The 18412-nt window shown below is 47.3% G+C and overlaps 1 protein-coding gene across 4 annotated transcripts in view; it reads right to left on the reverse strand.

Moving 5' to 3' along the window:
- Positions 1 to 18412, reverse strand: part of KIF13A (kinesin family member 13A) — a 204700-nt gene that overhangs the window by 34560 nt on the left and 151728 nt on the right. For all 4 annotated transcript variants that reach the window (XM_032341186.1, XM_032341184.1, XM_032341185.1 and 1 more), the window contains exons 15-22: positions 16796 to 16882; positions 16530 to 16696; positions 10086 to 10299; positions 5761 to 5923; positions 4321 to 4461; positions 3407 to 3556; positions 1231 to 1392; positions 353 to 526 (exon numbers count right to left, since the gene is read on the reverse strand). In XM_032341186.1, the coding sequence (XP_032197077.1) occupies positions 353 to 526; positions 1231 to 1392; positions 3407 to 3556; positions 4321 to 4461; positions 5761 to 5923; positions 10086 to 10299; positions 16530 to 16696; positions 16796 to 16882 (1258 nt within the window). The remainder of the gene's footprint in view (positions 1 to 352; positions 527 to 1230; positions 1393 to 3406; positions 3557 to 4320; positions 4462 to 5760; positions 5924 to 10085; positions 10300 to 16529; positions 16697 to 16795; positions 16883 to 18412) is intronic.

The raw sequence follows: 18412 nt of genomic DNA on the forward strand, positions 1-18412 counted from the left end.
CATGCATGACAGTAAGAGACTGTATCTATGCCCGTTGCTGTGTGAACATCACGCACAGATAAAAGTCGGAGGGCACAGAAAATAGTTTATCTAAATACGCTAAATACGTACAAACTGTCACAAGTCGTTACACCTCTAGGGCCCAAGACATCAAGGAGAGGCCTTTCAGATTTTATTTTAAACATTTCCCATCTGAATTTGTATTGAAGCACATTTTGAGGTTAGAAAGTGCAACAGACATATTACATTTATTAAACATTCTTGTGGGGGAGCTTCTAAGGTACAAGAAGAGTTCTGAACGGCACCCAGGTCCCTTGTCTCCGTGTAGCCCGTCTTGTAACAGTGCCCATACCTTACAGTGAGAGAAGGTCACGGTGTACTGGGCGTCCCGGGACTGAGGGGAAGGCACCTCGGGGTCCACCACCGGGGCCGCCACTGTAGATTCACACTGGTCCCAGAATGTGTATTGACAGAAGACAAAATTTGAGAGGTTTAAGGGAAGCCCAGTTGCCTCTTTTATTTTTACCTGAAGAGATAAAAATAAAAAGCAAAATAATTCTGATAAAGACATTACCCGATGCATGCTTCCTTCAAGTATTTCTATTTTAAGAGTCAGAGATAAGGGGCGCCTGCGTGGCTCAGTGGGTTAAGCTGCTGCTCAGGTCCTGGGATCGAGCCCCGCATCGGGCTCTCTGCTCAGCAGAGAGCCTGCTTCCTCCTCCTCTCTCTCTGCCTGCCTCTCTGCCTACTTGTGATCTCTATCTGTCAAATAAAGTAAATAAAATCTTAAAAAAAAAAAAAAGAGAGACAAAATACATAAATTGGTTATTCGTTTGACATCTGAAAACCTCTGGCATGTGAAGGGTCCCGCTTATCATCAGTCTGTACCTCGACCGTCACGACGGCATGTGAGCCCGGGAACAAAGGCACACAGCCTCGCAGATTTTCCTAGTGGCTGAGTCTCTGACAGATGCTACCTTTACTGGAAAAGCACGATTCACTGAGCAGTATGCACTTCCTGCTCGCCAAAGGCACGTGGACTTTTAAAATTTCATCCCCTGGCATCAAAAAGTGCGGTCTACTTCTAGAGAAAGGACTGCCTGCCGCTGTTTTATGGCCCCAAAGCGTAACATTTACTACGCTCCAGGAGAAACTCCCGAGATGTTCCGTCGAACTGCTGCGGGTGACGCAGCCCCTCCCGGCGCCTGCCCGCCCACCCCGTCCTCTCACCCGGCAGGTCAGCTTCCTGACTCGGTGGATGACCTCCCCGCTGCTGTCCACGACCTCAAGGCTCCCGCCTTCGCTGGAGTTCTCCGAAGAGTCATCCTCCACCACGCGCTCCGGGACGGTCCCCGTCACGCGCATCACTTCCACGTGGAGACGCCCGGCAACCTGCAGCAGGGACCAGAGCGTCTGTGGGTTAACAGGCATCCCGTGACACCAGCCTGACCTAGGACAGACAGCACGCCACCAGATCCCCGGGCCACTGCTCCGGGACAGCTCTGGTGGCGGGACGCTCACCCCTTCCGCAGCCAGCCCGTTCCATCACCTGCCCGAACAATCAGCCTGCCTGACTCGGAGCCAAACTCGCCTCTCTGCCACTCCCTTCTAGAGTCATCTTCATTCTCATCCCTCTATACGGAAGGACGTAAAGGCGGCTATCATGTTCTACCTGGAGTGGCTTATCTTACTTCATATATATCCATTCATTTACTCTGCTATCAAACTCCTGCCCCGTGGGAATCCGGGGACAAATGGCACAGAGATGTGTGCAAGTTGTCATGGGTTAAATCGATCCAGGAACCAAGCGTGTGCTGGGAGCTGCACGCAGCACGACCCTGACAACAGTAAAGCAGAAGGTACGGTCGCCCGGCTCCTGGAGCGAGCAGAGCACGGGTATGGGACTCACACCGGGAGCAGGGGAGAGGCGGGCTCCACGGGATGAGAGCCATCCCAGGAGGAACGACAAACACAAGGACAAAGTTATAAGGAGACCCTTCTTTAAAACTGCTCCTCCCTCCCCTGAAGGCTTAACATGTCCTCAATATCCTGGTGGTCCTCCGGGTAGGTTCTAGATAAGCAGGGTCCCCCTTGCCGCTGGGTGCACGGTACTGAGTTAAAGGACAAGGATTATCCTGCACTTGGCATCCTCCAGGGCTATAACTGGCCCAGCTTCTTTCATAACACGGGGTAAGGTTGCAGCGGCTGGAGCTGTGAAGGTGACACGTTCTGTGGGTGCTGCTGTCGTCTTAAATAGTAAGGCTCTTTTTTAAAGGTAGTCGGACCCAACTTCCACTGGCAGCAGAGACCTGAGGAATTCGTCGATGGTCTTGAACGAGTGAGACCAATATGGAGGAAGCCGTTAGAGGAGGGGAATGAGAAAAATCGGTTTGAAGACAATGGTTCTCAAGATTTTTTTTTTTTTTCCAGTGGTTTTTGAGGATCTACTACATTTTTAGTAAAATTGCAGAGGGACGAAAGCCTCACCCAGACCCTGGCATAAGAAGCCCCGACTAAGGGCAGAGTCACTGCACTCCTTTGCCACAAGAGCTATGGCCATTTTTCACATGGGAGAAAGCACCTCCAGCCCACTGGTCTTCTAGAGCAGAATGCCCCCAGGGCAGGGGGCAGGGGGCTACCACACGCAGCACATGAGCTGTGCACGTACACAGCCGGGAACCTGGGCTCTGTTTCCTGGCTCACTGTGGGCAGAATGGCATCCCAGGCCATAGGCTGCCCTAAAAACCATAAGCAATAACTAAGTATTTCAAGTCTGCACGTTACGGAAAGGCAAGCGACGAAACAGTATTGTTGCTAAATTTAAAATAAAAGTATCAGTTGATGATAAATGGATAAAAATAAAAAAGTGTGAACTTGACTATTTTCTAGAATGTTTTAGGCCTACACTGAGGTTAATACAAGTAAATAACAAATGGGAACCATTTTGTTTTCTTTTGTATTTTAGAAGATGTTAAGCTTGTTTTCCTGGAATACTTTAGCTTTCAAAATAACGCTCCCAAGTTGTATCTTGTGAAGACCACGTAGGGGCCGGGGAGGAATTTGAGTTTATTACAAACCTAAGACATCAAGGGAGATAAACGGGGATGGAGCGGACTCTGGTTTCCCAGGGATTTCTAACTTGATTAAAACAAAGAAAAAAACCTTGTGAACCATAAATTTTAAAAAAAGTTATAATACTCTTACATGATTTTAATCTTGTAATCTTAAAAAATAAGATTTAATTTTGATAGTTTCTATTAATAAGAGCAGAGAAGAATGTGATCCTGACTATTCACCGTAGTTTCCTGATCTGCTTCAAGAGCATAACTTAAATTGGATTCACACAGACAGACAGACAGACACACACCCCCTTCAACGGTTTCCTCCGAGGATGGCTTAGCCTTACCTCCCCCTGCTGGCTGATGATAGGAACTGCATACTGAAGTTTCACATCGTAGAACAGACACTCCAAGAACACATTAGCCACGCCAATTAAGTTGTGATTCTCTTGGGCTTCGTAGAAAGGGTCACCTCGTTTCCCATAGAGACGCTTTGCCTGATGGGTGGGAAGGGGGGCAGTGAGGGAGGGGAGGAGGAAACAAAACACCAACTTGGGTAATATTATTTAAAACTAGCATTTAAAAATGTTTAAAAGAGAAAGCATTCATCCAAAAAAAAATTAAAAAAGCAAAATTACAATCATGTTACAAAAATAAAATGTAGCATGTGGGAGGGGCTTGATAGCTGGGGGGGCTACATGATGTCCGTGTGGAGAGGTCTTTCTTAGTTACTGCCTCTCTTCCCTCTGGCACTCTGCGTACAGGCTTTTTCACTCCAGTCCCCCTGCTTTGCCTCATTTCCCTCACTGAGGGTCCTTGTCCATTACTAATATCCACAGAAATGGATTGTGCTTTCTAGAATTATTCTTTGTAATCTCCCCAGCATGATCACAGCTGGGGGAGCATGAACAAATATGAAATCCAAGCTGGTTCCAAACGTGTGGGTTTGTCACACTGACCAAAGAGTCTGGAATCGCTTTGTTCTATTTCATTTCCCCTGAAATGTAGCAAAAACCCTGCCGACTAGGAATATGTCATGTGTTCTCTTCATTTAGTTCCTGTCCATGTGGACATCGCATGTTCAATGACAAGTTCAACTCAGACCCCTTTCAAGGTCACTGCTACGTCCCTTTCTAGTATCAACGTCCAAAGCACGTCTGTCAATATTCCCAGCCACGCATGTGTGCATTCTGATGGTGAGAGCACTTATGCTCTGCCCTTTCAACATGGTCAAATCTCCTTGACATTTTGCCTCTTTTACCTCAGGAATTTTTTCCTTCCATTCTTGATAAAGGTCTCTCATGTCAATTAATTTATTCTCCAGCTTCTCAATGGTCCAAACTTGGGTGCCCTTTCCTTTCCTCCTCACTTGTATAGCCGGCTCACTGACGATGGCTCCTCTCTGCGGAGGGAAGGGAAAGAAAAACACACAACAAACCAAATGAGCCTTGTCACAGCATTTTGGATTGTTAAAGCAATAGATGTTATTGTCAAGCAACAAGTTTGAAAAAGATGCATAATGCATCCAGAAAGAAGATGAAATTCTACCACCTAGGCATATGCTGGCTTATTCCCAACGAAAATGCAGAAAGATTGATGAAATCTTCTGTGTATACCTATGCACATGCTTATTTTAATCATAAGCAGAACCAAACAAAACTGTGAATCTCCTATCCTGATCCTCTTTACACAGCTTTTATGAGTATCTTCTTGTGTAGTTAAATATTCCTCATAGACATGATTTTTTTTCTTTTTAAAAAGATTTTATTTATTTATTTAAGAGAGAGAAAGAGAGCACGAGCGGGGGGTGGGGAGGGAGAAGCAGGCTCCCCGCTGAGCAAGGAGCCCCACACGGGGCTCAATCCCAGGGCCTGGGATCATGACCTGAACCGAAGGCAGAGGCTTAACCAAGTGAGCCACCCAGGGCCCCTCACAGACATGAATTTTAACAGCAACATAGAAATCTGTTATTTGGATGTACCATTCATCTGACAAATTATGATGTTGTTCGACATACAGCTCTTTCAAATCTTTGCCACTATACAGGCCATTATGATAAGCATCCTTCTGCAAAAAGCACATCAATTTTTAAAAAACTTCTATGATTGTGGACTTAAGACAAATTTCTCAAAGAGCTGCTTGGTCAAGGAGCAAAATGCAGAAAGATGAATGAAATACTCCCTAACTCATTTCTAGTTCGCTTGCGGGAGGGAAACATAAACAGGTGAAAATTATTTTCTTTTGAAGTTTGTCCTTAAAGGGAAAAAAAAATTCTTCAAGTTGAAATGACGGTAAACCTCCCAGTGACTGCAAAAAGTTGTTCTGTGTATAAAAGAAAGGTACTGGGGTGCATGGGTGGCTCAGTGGGTTAAAGCCTCTCCTTGGGCTCAGGTCATGATCCCAGGGTTCTGGGATCCGGCCCCACATCAGGCTCCCTGCTCGGCGGGGAGCCTGCTTTCCCCTCTCTCTCTGCCTACTTGTGATCTCTCTCTCTGTCAAATAAGTAAAATCTAAAAAAATTTAAAAAATACATAGAGGAAGTCTTAAAAAGAATAAATACTCTGGCTCACATCAAAATCTCCTCATGGATGGTGTTCAGATGTATGTTGTGTATGCTCTCTGGATGTTCTTTGGTGTATATTCTAGCTTATGGTACATAAGTTATGCATTTTGTTCTCGTTTTCTTTAAAAACACTCTTACCTTCCTATTGGCGCTGAGGTTGGCAGCAGGGATCTGCAGAGTCACTTGGTAGTCAGTGAGCTTACTCAGCTCCTCAGCTAAGAAGTTTGCCTCCCTCACCAAGGTATTAGCTTTCACGAGCTGCTCGCGCAGCTTTGCCAGGCTTTGCCGGAAGAGTTCGTCCCTGTGGGGTAGCGAGCAAGGAAATGAGAAAATCTGAAAGAAAAGGAAACTGTAATCCTGGTTCTAAGTGAGTCATATTATTAGAAAGTGGTAGAAAAACTTTCTGGAGATAATGTTCAACTTTTTTTGTTTTTTTTTTAAGTGGGGGGGGTTATTTGGTGGCTTTTTTTTTTTTTTTTTAAATGTTGCCCTCCACCCACAAGGGTACTGGGGGCTCCCTATTGGCCACCGCTAATGAGGAGCAAAATATGTGAAGGGACTTGACTAAAAACCATTATTTTAAATCCTCTAACATTTGAAAACTGCTAGATTTTGGTACAATGCTGCCAAAAAACCAATAAAGGAATTCTTGAGGGAGAAGAACTGGTTATGACTTCCCGTGTGTTTCTGCGGCTGGGGGGAGGGAAGCCGGGGAGGGGAGAGAAATCTGGAGTCCATAAGGAGAAAGCGTTTCACACGGTTTCTTCAGTTGATAAAAGGCCAGAAGTGGGGACTTATGTGGCAGCAGGAATTCAACTTTTTCAACTCCGCACAACAGTGCTTCCTGGTGAGACCTTCCCTAATGTTCTGACTCTGAATATAGGTCAAAACCCTATGACATGCTCTCCTAGCCCCACGTCTTCTGTCTCAGCGGCATTCGTCCTAGTTAGACTCGCTCATTTATTTGTATAATGATTCAAGCCGCAGGCACGCCAGGGCGAGAACCAGGTCTTTTTTTGTTTGTCATTACACCTAATTCCTGGACAAGTGTGTGGCCCATTGTGGGATACCCCAAAACTGTGAATGAAAGGAAGAGTACTTCTGGGCTCCCCATGAGAATCCGGACTCACAGGTAACCCACACTAACAGAACGCTTATCGAGCCTTATCTAGCTGCTCTCTTCTACCACTGACACGCCTTCTGCCCTTAGAGGAGCTTGGAACATCCAATCCCTGATCCTTTTCTCATCACCGTAGAAGTGACACAGGAGGCATACTGCAAAGATGTTAATAAAAGTTAACCCCACCCATAAGACACACGGATCCCGTCTGCCTGGTTTTACTAAATGATACCACCATTTTTTTCCCCCAGTTATCCGAACTTGACTTCTTTCAGCCAGCTCTGTCTTTTCTCTCTTCTCTACAACATCCAGAAAAAAAGCCTCATTGACTCTTCCTTGAAATATCTCCTAAATCTCTCTGTTGTTCTCATAGCCCCTGGTTCCTGGTTCACACCCCCCTCCCCAGCGACCTCACAACCCCCGGGTTCTCTCTTTTCCCTCCCAGCGACGTAACCCCTGCCCTGTCTCAGGTCAGTCTTCAGTTCAAAACCTCCTCTGCACCTACAGAACAGCTCTGGACTCAGCTTGCTCTCCTCCTCTGTAACCACCTCTTAGGCTAAACAAAAACAGCTCTTATGTAATCCCCCAAACACACCTTCCTCTTCTCCACGGCTTCCCATTTGTCTATGCCAACCTGCCGGTTCAAAACGTTTCCCACCTCCTGTCTGCCTGTCCAGTCGTCACCCTTCAAACTCACTTGAAGTCCTTCCTTCCCCATGAACTTGCTGCAGAAGGCTCCACAGAACAGGGTCCTACCCTCTACTAACCACCACAGCCTTTCCTGTGCTCTCTGCCCATGCACTCAGATCGGGAATCTCACACACTCCATACTCACAATGCACCTACCAAACACACCACTGTTTTGGGCACTTGGGATATTTCAGGGAATGAGGCTGATTACCTGCTTCCGGAAGTTTCTCTTCAGATCAGGAATGAATGACAAAGGGATAATTATGCAATTGCCAACACTGCCTATTGCTGGATGAAACTGTTCTTTAATTTACTATTACGATGTACGTTTCACGTATTTGTATCTTGCTCTACACTACACTGTGTCTGCAAAGAATACAGTACATCCCCAGTTTTCTTTGTAATCTCACTAGCTCTGACATATACTCAATTTTCAGCCCCTCAATATTTACTTAGGTATGAGTCCCTCAGTATTTCACAAGCCACACCCACACTGATTGAGGTAAGAGTCCCAGCTTCTAGCACAATGACCCATCATTGACAACATCTTCATCTTATCCAGTGACTCTGGTGAAATCAATATTGCAACCACTCTCCTCTCCTCGGAGGACACCCCCAAAATATCATCCTTACTACCCTCCTCCTTCTTCAGAACTTGAGCCTCAAAGAAAATCAGTTTGGACTTAAGGCAAGTGGAAAAAAAATTTTAACACTTGACTGAAAAATACTATCATTAAAAACAATCCACTTTTTTGGTTGCCTCTTTGTCTTTTACAGTCTTCAGGACAAAGAGAAGTAATTAGGGAGACTAAATAGAAAGGTATCAGTGGGTCCAATCACAACAATTACCTCCAAGCCCGCTACTGCTTAGACGAAAGCCACCAGCTCACAGTGAAGTCAGAGAGGGCGGCGCTTCAGAAAAAGCACTATCTGATAACCTTCACGTCTTTTACCCAGGCACAGAAAAAGATGAAGAGTAATGGGTTACAAGCAGGATAAATCTTGACTTCAGTATCCAGACAGGTGAGGGGGCAGCTCCTGGGGAAAATGCCACTGACTCTTTTGTCTTATTTTATATTATTTTATAAAAGATTTTATTTATTTATTTGACAGACAGAGATCACAAGTAGACAGACAGGCAGGCAGAGAGAGAAGGGAAGCAGGCTCCCTGCTGAGCAGAGAGCCCGATGCGGGGCTCCATCCTAGGACCCTGGGATCATGACCTGAGCCGAAGGCAGAGGCTTTAACCCACTGAGCCGCCCCGGCGCCCCATCTTTTGTCTTATTTTAGAACAATAGACTGCATTACTACGGCAAGCCTGGTGTACAGGGTTCGGGTCCCTTATCTTCCTTTTTTCCTCTTAGGGGTCATCTTCCCTGGATGTGGCTCCAGTTTAAGTATCTCATTGTTCGTGAGAGATGCCACAGCGCCCCGGCCCTGGAATCAGAGTTCTGTGGCTTTGATCCCAATGGCCCCACTTGCGAGCTCAGTGACTCCAGGAGGCAGACTCTCAGTTTGCATCCAAAGCCTTAGTATTTTCCCTGCACTTTGACCTGGCAATTCTACTTCTAGGAATCTGTAATAAGAAGATAAATAATGATGTTCACAGTGATTTGTGCACAAGGTTGTTCTTGGCAGCACTGTTTACGAAAGCAAAAATTTTAGTAAGAACTAAGTATCCAACAGTGTGAAACTAGTTCAAAGAATTAGTCTAGGTCATCCAAAGGAATTCAGACTCTAATACAGTACAGGAGTAGTTGTTTAATGACAGTGAAAATGTTCACAAATGTTAAGTGCAAAAAGAATAGTGCAGAATGTTATATGTCTATGTGTATACTAAAAAAATGACTTTGGGGGAAGCAGTCCATGTCTCAGCCTGTTTCCTCACGTGGGAAACGGGATGCAAATGATGAACGCAAGTAGCAGTCGTGAAGATGAGATGAATATACGCAAAACACTCGGTGCCTGGACCACGCTCGGCAAACACAAATGCCACTTGGGTCACGACTATCATTGTAACAGTGCGGGAATTCGGAAGGGGGCTACGGGCAGATCTGGGTTCAAACGCCGGCCTCCTCGCTGGCCAGGCGGGTGACGGGGAGGACACGCAAGGTGAGCGGCCGGCTCCGGGACGGACAGACCCACCCCAATGGCCCACGGCCGCTGGGACTGTGAGGGCAGCACCGCGCCCAGGCTGCGCTAACACCAGGAATCCACAAATGCCGCACTGAACTCTAGGCTGATGCTTCTCCCACCACTACCTCGGTTCTGAGACACATACTTAGAAGTCATAAATCCGGAAAATTCGCATTTAGTCGGTATCTTAATGTTGTAGTTGTATTTAGAGAGACCCCCAAAATGCTTTTATGCTACAGGAGCATTCAAACTTTCTCTACTTCGATACCTACCGGTGGCATTGTCACTTGGAGCCATTTCTCCTGAAGGGTGGGGGAGGGGTAGTCCTTAACAACTAACTTTGCAGTAAATATCCTGAGGCTGGACAGTAGCTCGGAGAGGAAAAGGTACTCACTAATGACCCACATCTGGGACTAAGACTTCTTCCCTTGCTAGGTTGATCCCCCTTCAGCATGCCCCCCTCAGAGCCCCCAGGCCCCGAGTCGTGACCCTGGGTCCCCAGGGGTCCCATGCTTACCTCTCCTCCGCCCACTGGGTCACCTTCTGCTGGGCCGTCTGGCTGCTGTAGGCCAGGCGGTCGGGGCCGCTGCTCGGGGACTGCCGCTCCGGGGACAGCTGCTGGCGGAGCTGCTCCAGCTCCCGCTCGTACATGAGCCGCTGCTCCTCTAAAGCGCTCCGCTTCTCCTCCAGGTACTGCTTCTCCAGCACCTGGACCACATTCTGCACGGGGTCTGGGGAGCCAAGAAACAAGGCGAGGTGTGTTCCGTGATGGCTACAACAGGGTGGCCTGCGGGTGCTGCTTCCAGCGAGAATTCTCTCCCTGCTCCCAATCTAGCCTCTCCAGATGCTTTCTCGCGGCCCAGGGGCGCCGCAGGATCAAATCCTCCCCACTGCCCTTCTGCTAACACTGCAGATGAACGCCTTCCACGTACACACTCCCCACATCTACAGGCTTCTTCACTGCAATGAGCTCACTCCCGTGTTTGGACAGATCAGTACTTCACTACCAGCACACGGGAGAGGCGCTGGGCTCCGACCCACTAAGAACTTCAGGACATCTGAGCTTCGAACACTGAGCCACACAAGACTTCATTTTTACGGTAATCAATTTCGATGCCCACTTAGCACCAGTTTTAGTATATGGCGATGGGTCTGTATTTCTGATTTTAGCCAAAAATCTCATTACTTCTGGGTTTCTGTCACGGGGGAGCACGTGCTTGGCAACTTCTCCGGTGCTGGTGTCTGGGAGGGCAATTCACTTGCAAGGAGAAAAGAAAAAGAGAGAAAAGGAGAGGGGGGAAGAATTCACTTGCAAAAACAACAGGCTGTTCTTGACTTTTTGCCTTTGCAGATCAGAGATGGGCTACATACATGGTGAACAAGGAATCGGTTGTTCAAAGGGGCCAAGACCACGGTCAGTGGTTGTGGTACAGGCAGGGGTCACTGCGGACGCCGGACATTAGCCTGGCCATGACCGCTGCCCCGGATGCTGTGGGGAAGGCAGGCACTGAGCACACGTCCACAGGAGAAAGTTACCGACATCTCTAAGTGAGCAGACTGCAGGGGAACAATACGCCAGACATCTGGACGGTGAATAAGAAAACCAGCATCCCGGTAACTATCTCCTTGACACGCACGAGACGGGCAGGAGACGCACGGTCTCAGACTGGCCTGGAGCGCACACCTTTGCGTGTTATTCAACTACTGCTATTCGTGCTGTCTTCTCACAGACAGACTCTCAGCTTAATTTCCAGGACGGAGTGGGGAACGGAGAGGACAAGACGAGTTTTTCCATCATGCAATGATGGTTCCTGACTGACTCTTCCAGAAGCCCCGATCTATCGATTATGTTTAAATTTAATCTAAGATTTAAAATTTAAATTTATCATTTAAATTCACTAGTCTTCTATGTAAGCAGGAAGAGAGACAGTATGTTAGCTTAAAAAAAAAGGTTAAATTATACTAAACAAACAGTGGAAAGCAACTCAAAACAAAATCACTGGATATCTACACAGAGTACAGGTGAGTTGTTTTAATAAGAAACGACAACCACAGGGCAGTAAGAATTCTACCAGCCACTGGCCTCCACCCAGGTAAGAGGCACTGCGCCCTCCCCATGCACCACCTCATGAAAGCCTCGCAACACACCTGATGGGGGGTATATTCCTTTTAAAGATGCTGCCCTAAGATCACAGAGCTAGGGTTCTGCACTCAGATCAGACCTAACTACCTGGCGGCAGAACATCAAATTTACCAATAAAGTGATGAAGTATTCTTGTTTCCAGTGTTTTGCTCAGAATTAGTACTCTGTTAAAAAGGTCGCCTGGGTGGCTCAGTTGGTTGGACGACTGCCTTCGGCTCAGGTCATGATCCCGGAGTCCCGGGATCGAGTCCCGCATCGGGCTCCCAGCTCCATGGGGAGTCTGCTTCTCCCTCTGACCTTCTCCTCGCTCATGCTCTCTCTCACTGTCTCTCTCTCTCAAATAAATAAATAAAATCTTTAAAAAAAAAAAAAAAGCAGACATTTAAAAAAAAATTACTGTTCTTTTCAGGTATAAAATTCAGCATTTTTTTCAAAGCAGAAATAGTTTTCTTCACAGAGCCCTGAAAGGGAGTCCCTAAAATACGCCACCTGAAAATCTGATGGAAAACGGAACTCCTAGAGATATCCCAAAGTCTTAAACACAGACCATGGCAAGGGAAGACCTCTTCTGCAGAGTAAGACATCTGTGTACTCTGAAACATTACAACTTCTGACCTCGCCATGTAAATTGGCGAAAAGTACATGAATATGGTGAAGGGGTCTGAAGAAATTTTAAATATAAGGGCTACAGAAAAAAAACGGTCTCAGAATTTTATAAATACGCATGTCTCAAACAGTACGTACTTTTCCCCTTTTAGGCTCTAGCTTTAAAAAAAGGAGGACAATGCACCGAACATTTATACCTCCACGGAGCCTGGTTTTCAAGGGCCCTACCTTAGCGTTCATAAATCTCTTCCAGAGAGAGAAAACTGGGGAATATGCCGTTTTATAAAAATTAATATTCTAAGACTTTGGCTAAAAGCCACCGGGTAAGACATTCAGTTCTCGTTCCTGCTTGTTAGTCCATGGTGTGTGGAAACACACACGATCCCAAATGGCTGAAAGGACTGCACCCCGAGTTTCCATGCAATGCAGAGGCCACGTGACCGAGGCTGCTTTCAACTGCCTTGGCAGATGCCATGACTTAACGCCGTGATGTAACGTCACGGGGCTTCGTCAGTGGCCACAGACCAAGCAGCAGATGCAGACGAGGGAATGGCTCAAAGCATCCCTCCCCGGAGCCTCCCACTGTACAGACCGGTCAGCCCAGCCCCGGGGCCCAGGGACAGACCACACTGGACAGAGCCCGAGTCAAGATACAGGAGCTAAGATTTTGTTCTGTCTTACCTGTTTTGCACCTCTGATTTCTACACAAGTCTTTCTCTTACACTATCTGATGATGCTGTCTTTTCAGTTAGCCAGGGTCAAGCCTGGATCACTACACAGCATGTTTTTAAACAGATCGTCCTACTCAGCAGCTCAGCCTGACTCTGTGATGTAGCCCAGGACAGAAGCCAAAGACTTCAGCCTATTCTCAGCCGACCAACCATCAAAACTTGGCCACAGTTTCTTTTTCTCCTCATCATTTTCTTCCTCTTGAACAAAGGGATTTAAAACTCAGTGAGCTTGGAGCCCAAGGCCAAGCCACCAAAGCGGGAGGTGTTTTAGGAAGAGAGAAAGGACCACATTGACTATGGCATATAGCATGTTCCTCTTTGCTGGTTTATTCTTTATCTGGCAGGTAACCATGCTCAAACTTATTTATCTGTCGGGAGAATGGAAATGAGAGGTGCCACTGGTAGAGGCCGGAGGGCACTGACGGGGTAAACCATCGGTTTTCGTTCACACCCAGGTGCCCAATGCACTAAACTGAAGGGAAGTAAATCCTTCGGGAAAAACAAAAAACAACTCTTAATCCCGGAGGGAATGAACTCAATGACTCTTCACCAGCCCCTCCACTGCTCTTTCCTTTACAGCTACCGCGGACTCTCCGAAAACGCACGAGTGCCTCCTTCTCAGTCTGCAGGAAGGACACACTACCGTCCACAGATAACTAGGTTGGCTTCTACTCTTAATACCAATAAACTGGGTTTTAGATCCTTATTTAGAGATTTGAAAAGTACAGCATCCTCATCTCTGGGACGATGCAGGTCAGTCGATGATGTCCAGTACAGAGTCCTGCACCACTGAGCTCCCCATGATCACCCCGCCATCAGCATCAGGAGCAGCAATGCCAGTGACATTCTGGGCTGGCGGCAGCCCAGGGGAAGGACAGGGTCCAGAGCTGAACCAATGGGAAGGCAATGGAGCTGGGACACGGGGAGGCAGGGGTCACAACTTAAAAGGGCGCACGCCTCAATCAGGAGCACGGAGTGCTTCTGTCAGGTTCCTGGTCGCGTTAGTCCGAATTTGCCAGGGCAGAAGCACAAGCATCGGCCAGCAGCACGGCTAACAAGCAGTCAAGCTCCGCCATGCTAACGCTGATCGGTAAAACCTTTATCCCAGCGCTGGTGGAGGAGCTTCGTCTGAAACCACATGAGAGGGAAGAGGATCTTCAAATAGGACCACCAGGGGGATGACCACCAGGCAGACAGGCTGATGATCGGGAAGCCACCTGGCGACAGAGGTGAATTCCATGAACAGGAGCGACCCCCCCCACCCCACCCCACCCCGCCCCGCCCCGCCCGGCCCTGCCCTGGGGTTTGGGGACTGAGTCAGTGTTAGTGTTAAGTGGGAAGCCCCACTTAACATGGGGAATTGGGGAACATGTGTGTGTGGGGGGGGGGGAACACTACTTTGAAATAGATGAATCAACACTGGGGAGGGGCAAGGCCTGATCTGGAAGACAAATGGGAACTCAGGTTAATACCAGGAGCCAGGCCACCGGTGACTCATTAATTGGTTTGGCTAAGAGGACCGGAGGAATTAACAAACACATACTAATACTCATCAGTGACTCAGGGCTCTAATATAAATTGTAAGAACATAGTGACAATAAAATTAGGACTCTGCAACGTGGGATGACAGATGACTAAATGGACGGCACTTAGATACTCTGCTGTTAGAAAACATCTAGAATTCTGTAATCTCATGTAAAGAGAGAAGGTTCTGACCAACACGCACTCCTGCACCTGGGGCTTGGGGCCCACACCCTCCTGTCACACCCTGTATCCATTCAGGTCTCCCAAAAATTACTCACAGGAGACTTGCTGCTCAGGCACGTCGGAAAATGGCCCATTAATGTGATTCTGATGTCTGAACACCACTTTGGAATGTCTTTTGGGATTGATTCCTCCCAACTGCGGGGAGCAACTAGCAGGGTGGACCGCAGCCTGATTTCTAGCTGTGCCCAGCCTGTGGTGCAGCGTCCAAAGCCGCAGCGGCTAACCTGCCCCTGTAAGCTCACGGACGTTCTTTTCTGGTGGTGTTCGATGTTCTCCGTATTAAACACAGCACACCTGTTTTTCCACCTAGGCTTTTCTTCATACCTCCTTTTTATAACTGAGAAGAGGGGATCCTTGAGGCTCAAAACCCAGAGAGATAAAAAGGTCAGCGTCTTTATTCCTACAGTGGAATCCCCAGTTTGATATGCCGGAGATCGGACTGACGTTTTCCAGCCACCCTTACATTCTTCTCAGATAGGCTGACCCAAAACAGAGTGCAAAAGTTCAGTGTCTCCGGGGAGAGCCCCGCTGGGAGACCGAGATGCTCTCCCTGCACCGTGTCAGGCAGAGGCTCCCGAGGGCCTCACAGGTTCAAGGCAGGGATCCTTAGGTATTCAAGGACTCCTGACTGGGAAAGTGAGATAAAACAAAGACCAAAAACAAACTTTCTCAGGTGCTCCTGAAGGTAGCCTCAACTCCACTTCCCTGTCAGATAGTTCTGGTCCCAGAAATGCAGCCTTGTGCTTGGTAGGAGAGGAACTTTCCTGTCCTGCTGACAGCCAAGAAATGGAAGAGAACCTGTAGACTTCTGTAACAGGCATCAGTGTGGTCTGGATTTTACCAAATGCATGTAAGTGTTTATGAAGAAAAAAGGCTTACCTTTTAGATACAGAGGGAAGAATTTCAATACAAAACACTGAGAACTTTCTGAAAAGAGGGAATCTAGAAATAATGCTTTGGAAATCTCTTCCTTAAAAAGCTGAGACAGGCTGGTGTGTAAGTCAAGCAAAGAGCCTACAAAACCCTTCTTTGTAGGATCATTTTTGTAAAAGCTACCTGGACTTACTAAGTAAGCTTCTTTGGTGGCATCATTTCCAACTGAGTTTTTAGCAAAATATCGTCACCTTTATCTCCCCATTAGATTCCATTTGAAATTCCTGGGTTCAGACTCTGCTGGGGATTTCTGTGTTCTGAAGGATTCAGAAGGGACAAACTCAGTAATGGGAAATTGGAAAAGGAATTTCACCACGATCCTTCTGTACTCTAGGGCTGCGGAAATGTTACCAAAACTGACTTGGGAGCAAGGGATCTCAAAACAGGGACCAGCCACTTCCTAATTATAATTGAGGGAGTAGACCAGGCCCTGGGCTACTTTCATTAGCCCCTCCCCAGTGGCCTCTGTAAGAAATGAGCAATGTGGCTCAGTCCATTAAGCATCTGCCTTCAGCTCAGATCACGATCCTGGGGTCCTGGGATGGAGCCCAGTGTCCCTGCTCAGCGGGGAGCCTGCTGCTTCTTCTGCATCACTCTCCCCCGACTCATACTCTCTGTCACACAAATAAATAAAATGTTAAAAAAAAAAAAAAAGGAAATCAGTAAGGTTTGTGTCTTCATTTCAGAACGACATCTCCACTTTCCCAAGTGCATCCCTGACTGAACTGCGTGAAGACACAGGAGCTGCCAAAGACGCCGGGACCCGGAGGTGAGGTCTTACCATTGCTGTTCAGGGTTTTCATGATAACTTCCATCTGTGCAAATTCGTAGTTGTAGTCTGGCTCTGACGAGGCTTCGCTGGCTGCGTCCAGGTCATGCTCCGGCGGGCCCGTCTCCTTTTCAAAGTCTTTCAACCAATCTCGCCGCTTCCTCTTAGGTAAGTTAATTCTGTGGGGTTTTCCATCGTTAGAGAAAACGGATTTGTTTTATACTCCAATAACAGAAAGAAAAAGTTCATGAAAATATGAGGGAACACAAAGATGTTACCTAAAGAAGTGGTTATTGCCCCACAGGATCCGATCACCGTGCCACAGCTGGGTGGCGCTGCAGACAAGGGTGCCGTTGACACAGGACCTGATGGAACACGGGGGACAAGTCAGCTCCAAGGGAGAGAGCATACAACCCGGCCCCAGGAGCCAAAGAGAGAAATGGGCAAGTTTCTCTTGACAGCTGTATTCTACTGGGGCGCCTGGGTGGCTCAGTGGGTTAAGCCTCTGCCTTCAGGTCAGGTCATGATCTCAAGGTCCTGGGATAGAGCCCCGCATGGGGCTCTCTGCTCAGCAGGGAGCCTGCTTCCCCCTCTCTCTCTGCCTGCCTCTCTGCCTACCTGTGATCTCTCTTTCTCTGTCATATAAATAAGTAAAATCTTAAAAAACAAAAAACAAAAAACAAAAAAACACCAAACAGACGTATTCTACTAATTCCTAAAGAGGGAATAATAGAATTGTAAGCACTATCAAAGCACGTGATCTAAGCAATAATGACCAAAGGCCCCCAATAGCACTCACAGACGACAACGAGGCATGATGTCCTCCTGATGGAAACAGACACGAGAATGCCTACGGAATGCTCTTGTCCAGATCTGGGCAGAACCTGATCAAGCTTTTATACTGAAATGCCAATTTAGGAACTGCGGAAGGTGGTGGAGGACAGTACATGATGCCATGGTATGCAGTGAGCAAGACAGCGAGTGTGGGAAACAGACAGGTATCGTCACCAAATAAATGCAAGGAAAAGTAGGGGTGGGGGAGAAAAAGAGGGAAGGGGACCTGCGGCTAAAAGAGACACAACAGCCAATGACAATGGTTGAATCTGATTTGATCCTGATTTCAAGAAAAACAGCTGAAAAGGAACATTTATGATACCACTGGGGAAATCTGAATACTGGCTCAACATATGAACAGCAGTAAGGAATTATTATAATTATTTCAGGTGTGACGGTACAGAAGCAAAGTTCAAGAACACTTGTCTTTTAGAAATACAAGCTAAGATATTTACGGATAAAGTTGTATCTGGAATTTGCTTTAAAATAACGCAGAGGGGAGGGAGGTGATGCGGAGGGTGTATAATAAAACCGGGACAGCGAAGTGTCCACTTTCGAAGCTGGATGATGGATACACGGGGGCTCGTTACACTCTTCTTCCCACTTCCTACATCTGATGCTCTCCATGATAAAAACAGGGAGAACATGAAAAGAGGACCAGGTTTAAATCCCAAATAGCTACCCAACAAATTGTAAAAACAAGACAAACAACTGGAGATGGGGGAAGCAGCCCCGAGTCTCTGCTTTCCGGCACGTCCCATGCCGTGGGTGGCGTGCCCTGCGATCGTCTCAAGCAAAACCCGAAGCCCCAGCTCTTCCCCATCTCGCAGTTTCGCTGCAGCTTACTGGCTACAAGGGGGCAGGAATCCAGCGGCTGTGGATAACTCACACTAACAGACCTCCCAGGATTTCCTGACAATCGGAAGATCTCATCAATGGATTCTTTAACACAGTCAAAGCCCTGCCACTGGGATTTATCTTAGGGGGAGAGGAAAGGTCCTCCAGAAATTTTAGTGCCGACAACCATAGTCTTCTTATAAATGTTTCCTTCATTTAATAAA

Source organism: Mustela erminea, chromosome 4 (genome assembly GCF_009829155.1).
Source record: "Mustela erminea isolate mMusErm1 chromosome 4, mMusErm1.Pri, whole genome shotgun sequence".
Lineage (NCBI taxonomy): Eukaryota > Metazoa > Chordata > Mammalia > Carnivora > Mustelidae > Mustela > Mustela erminea.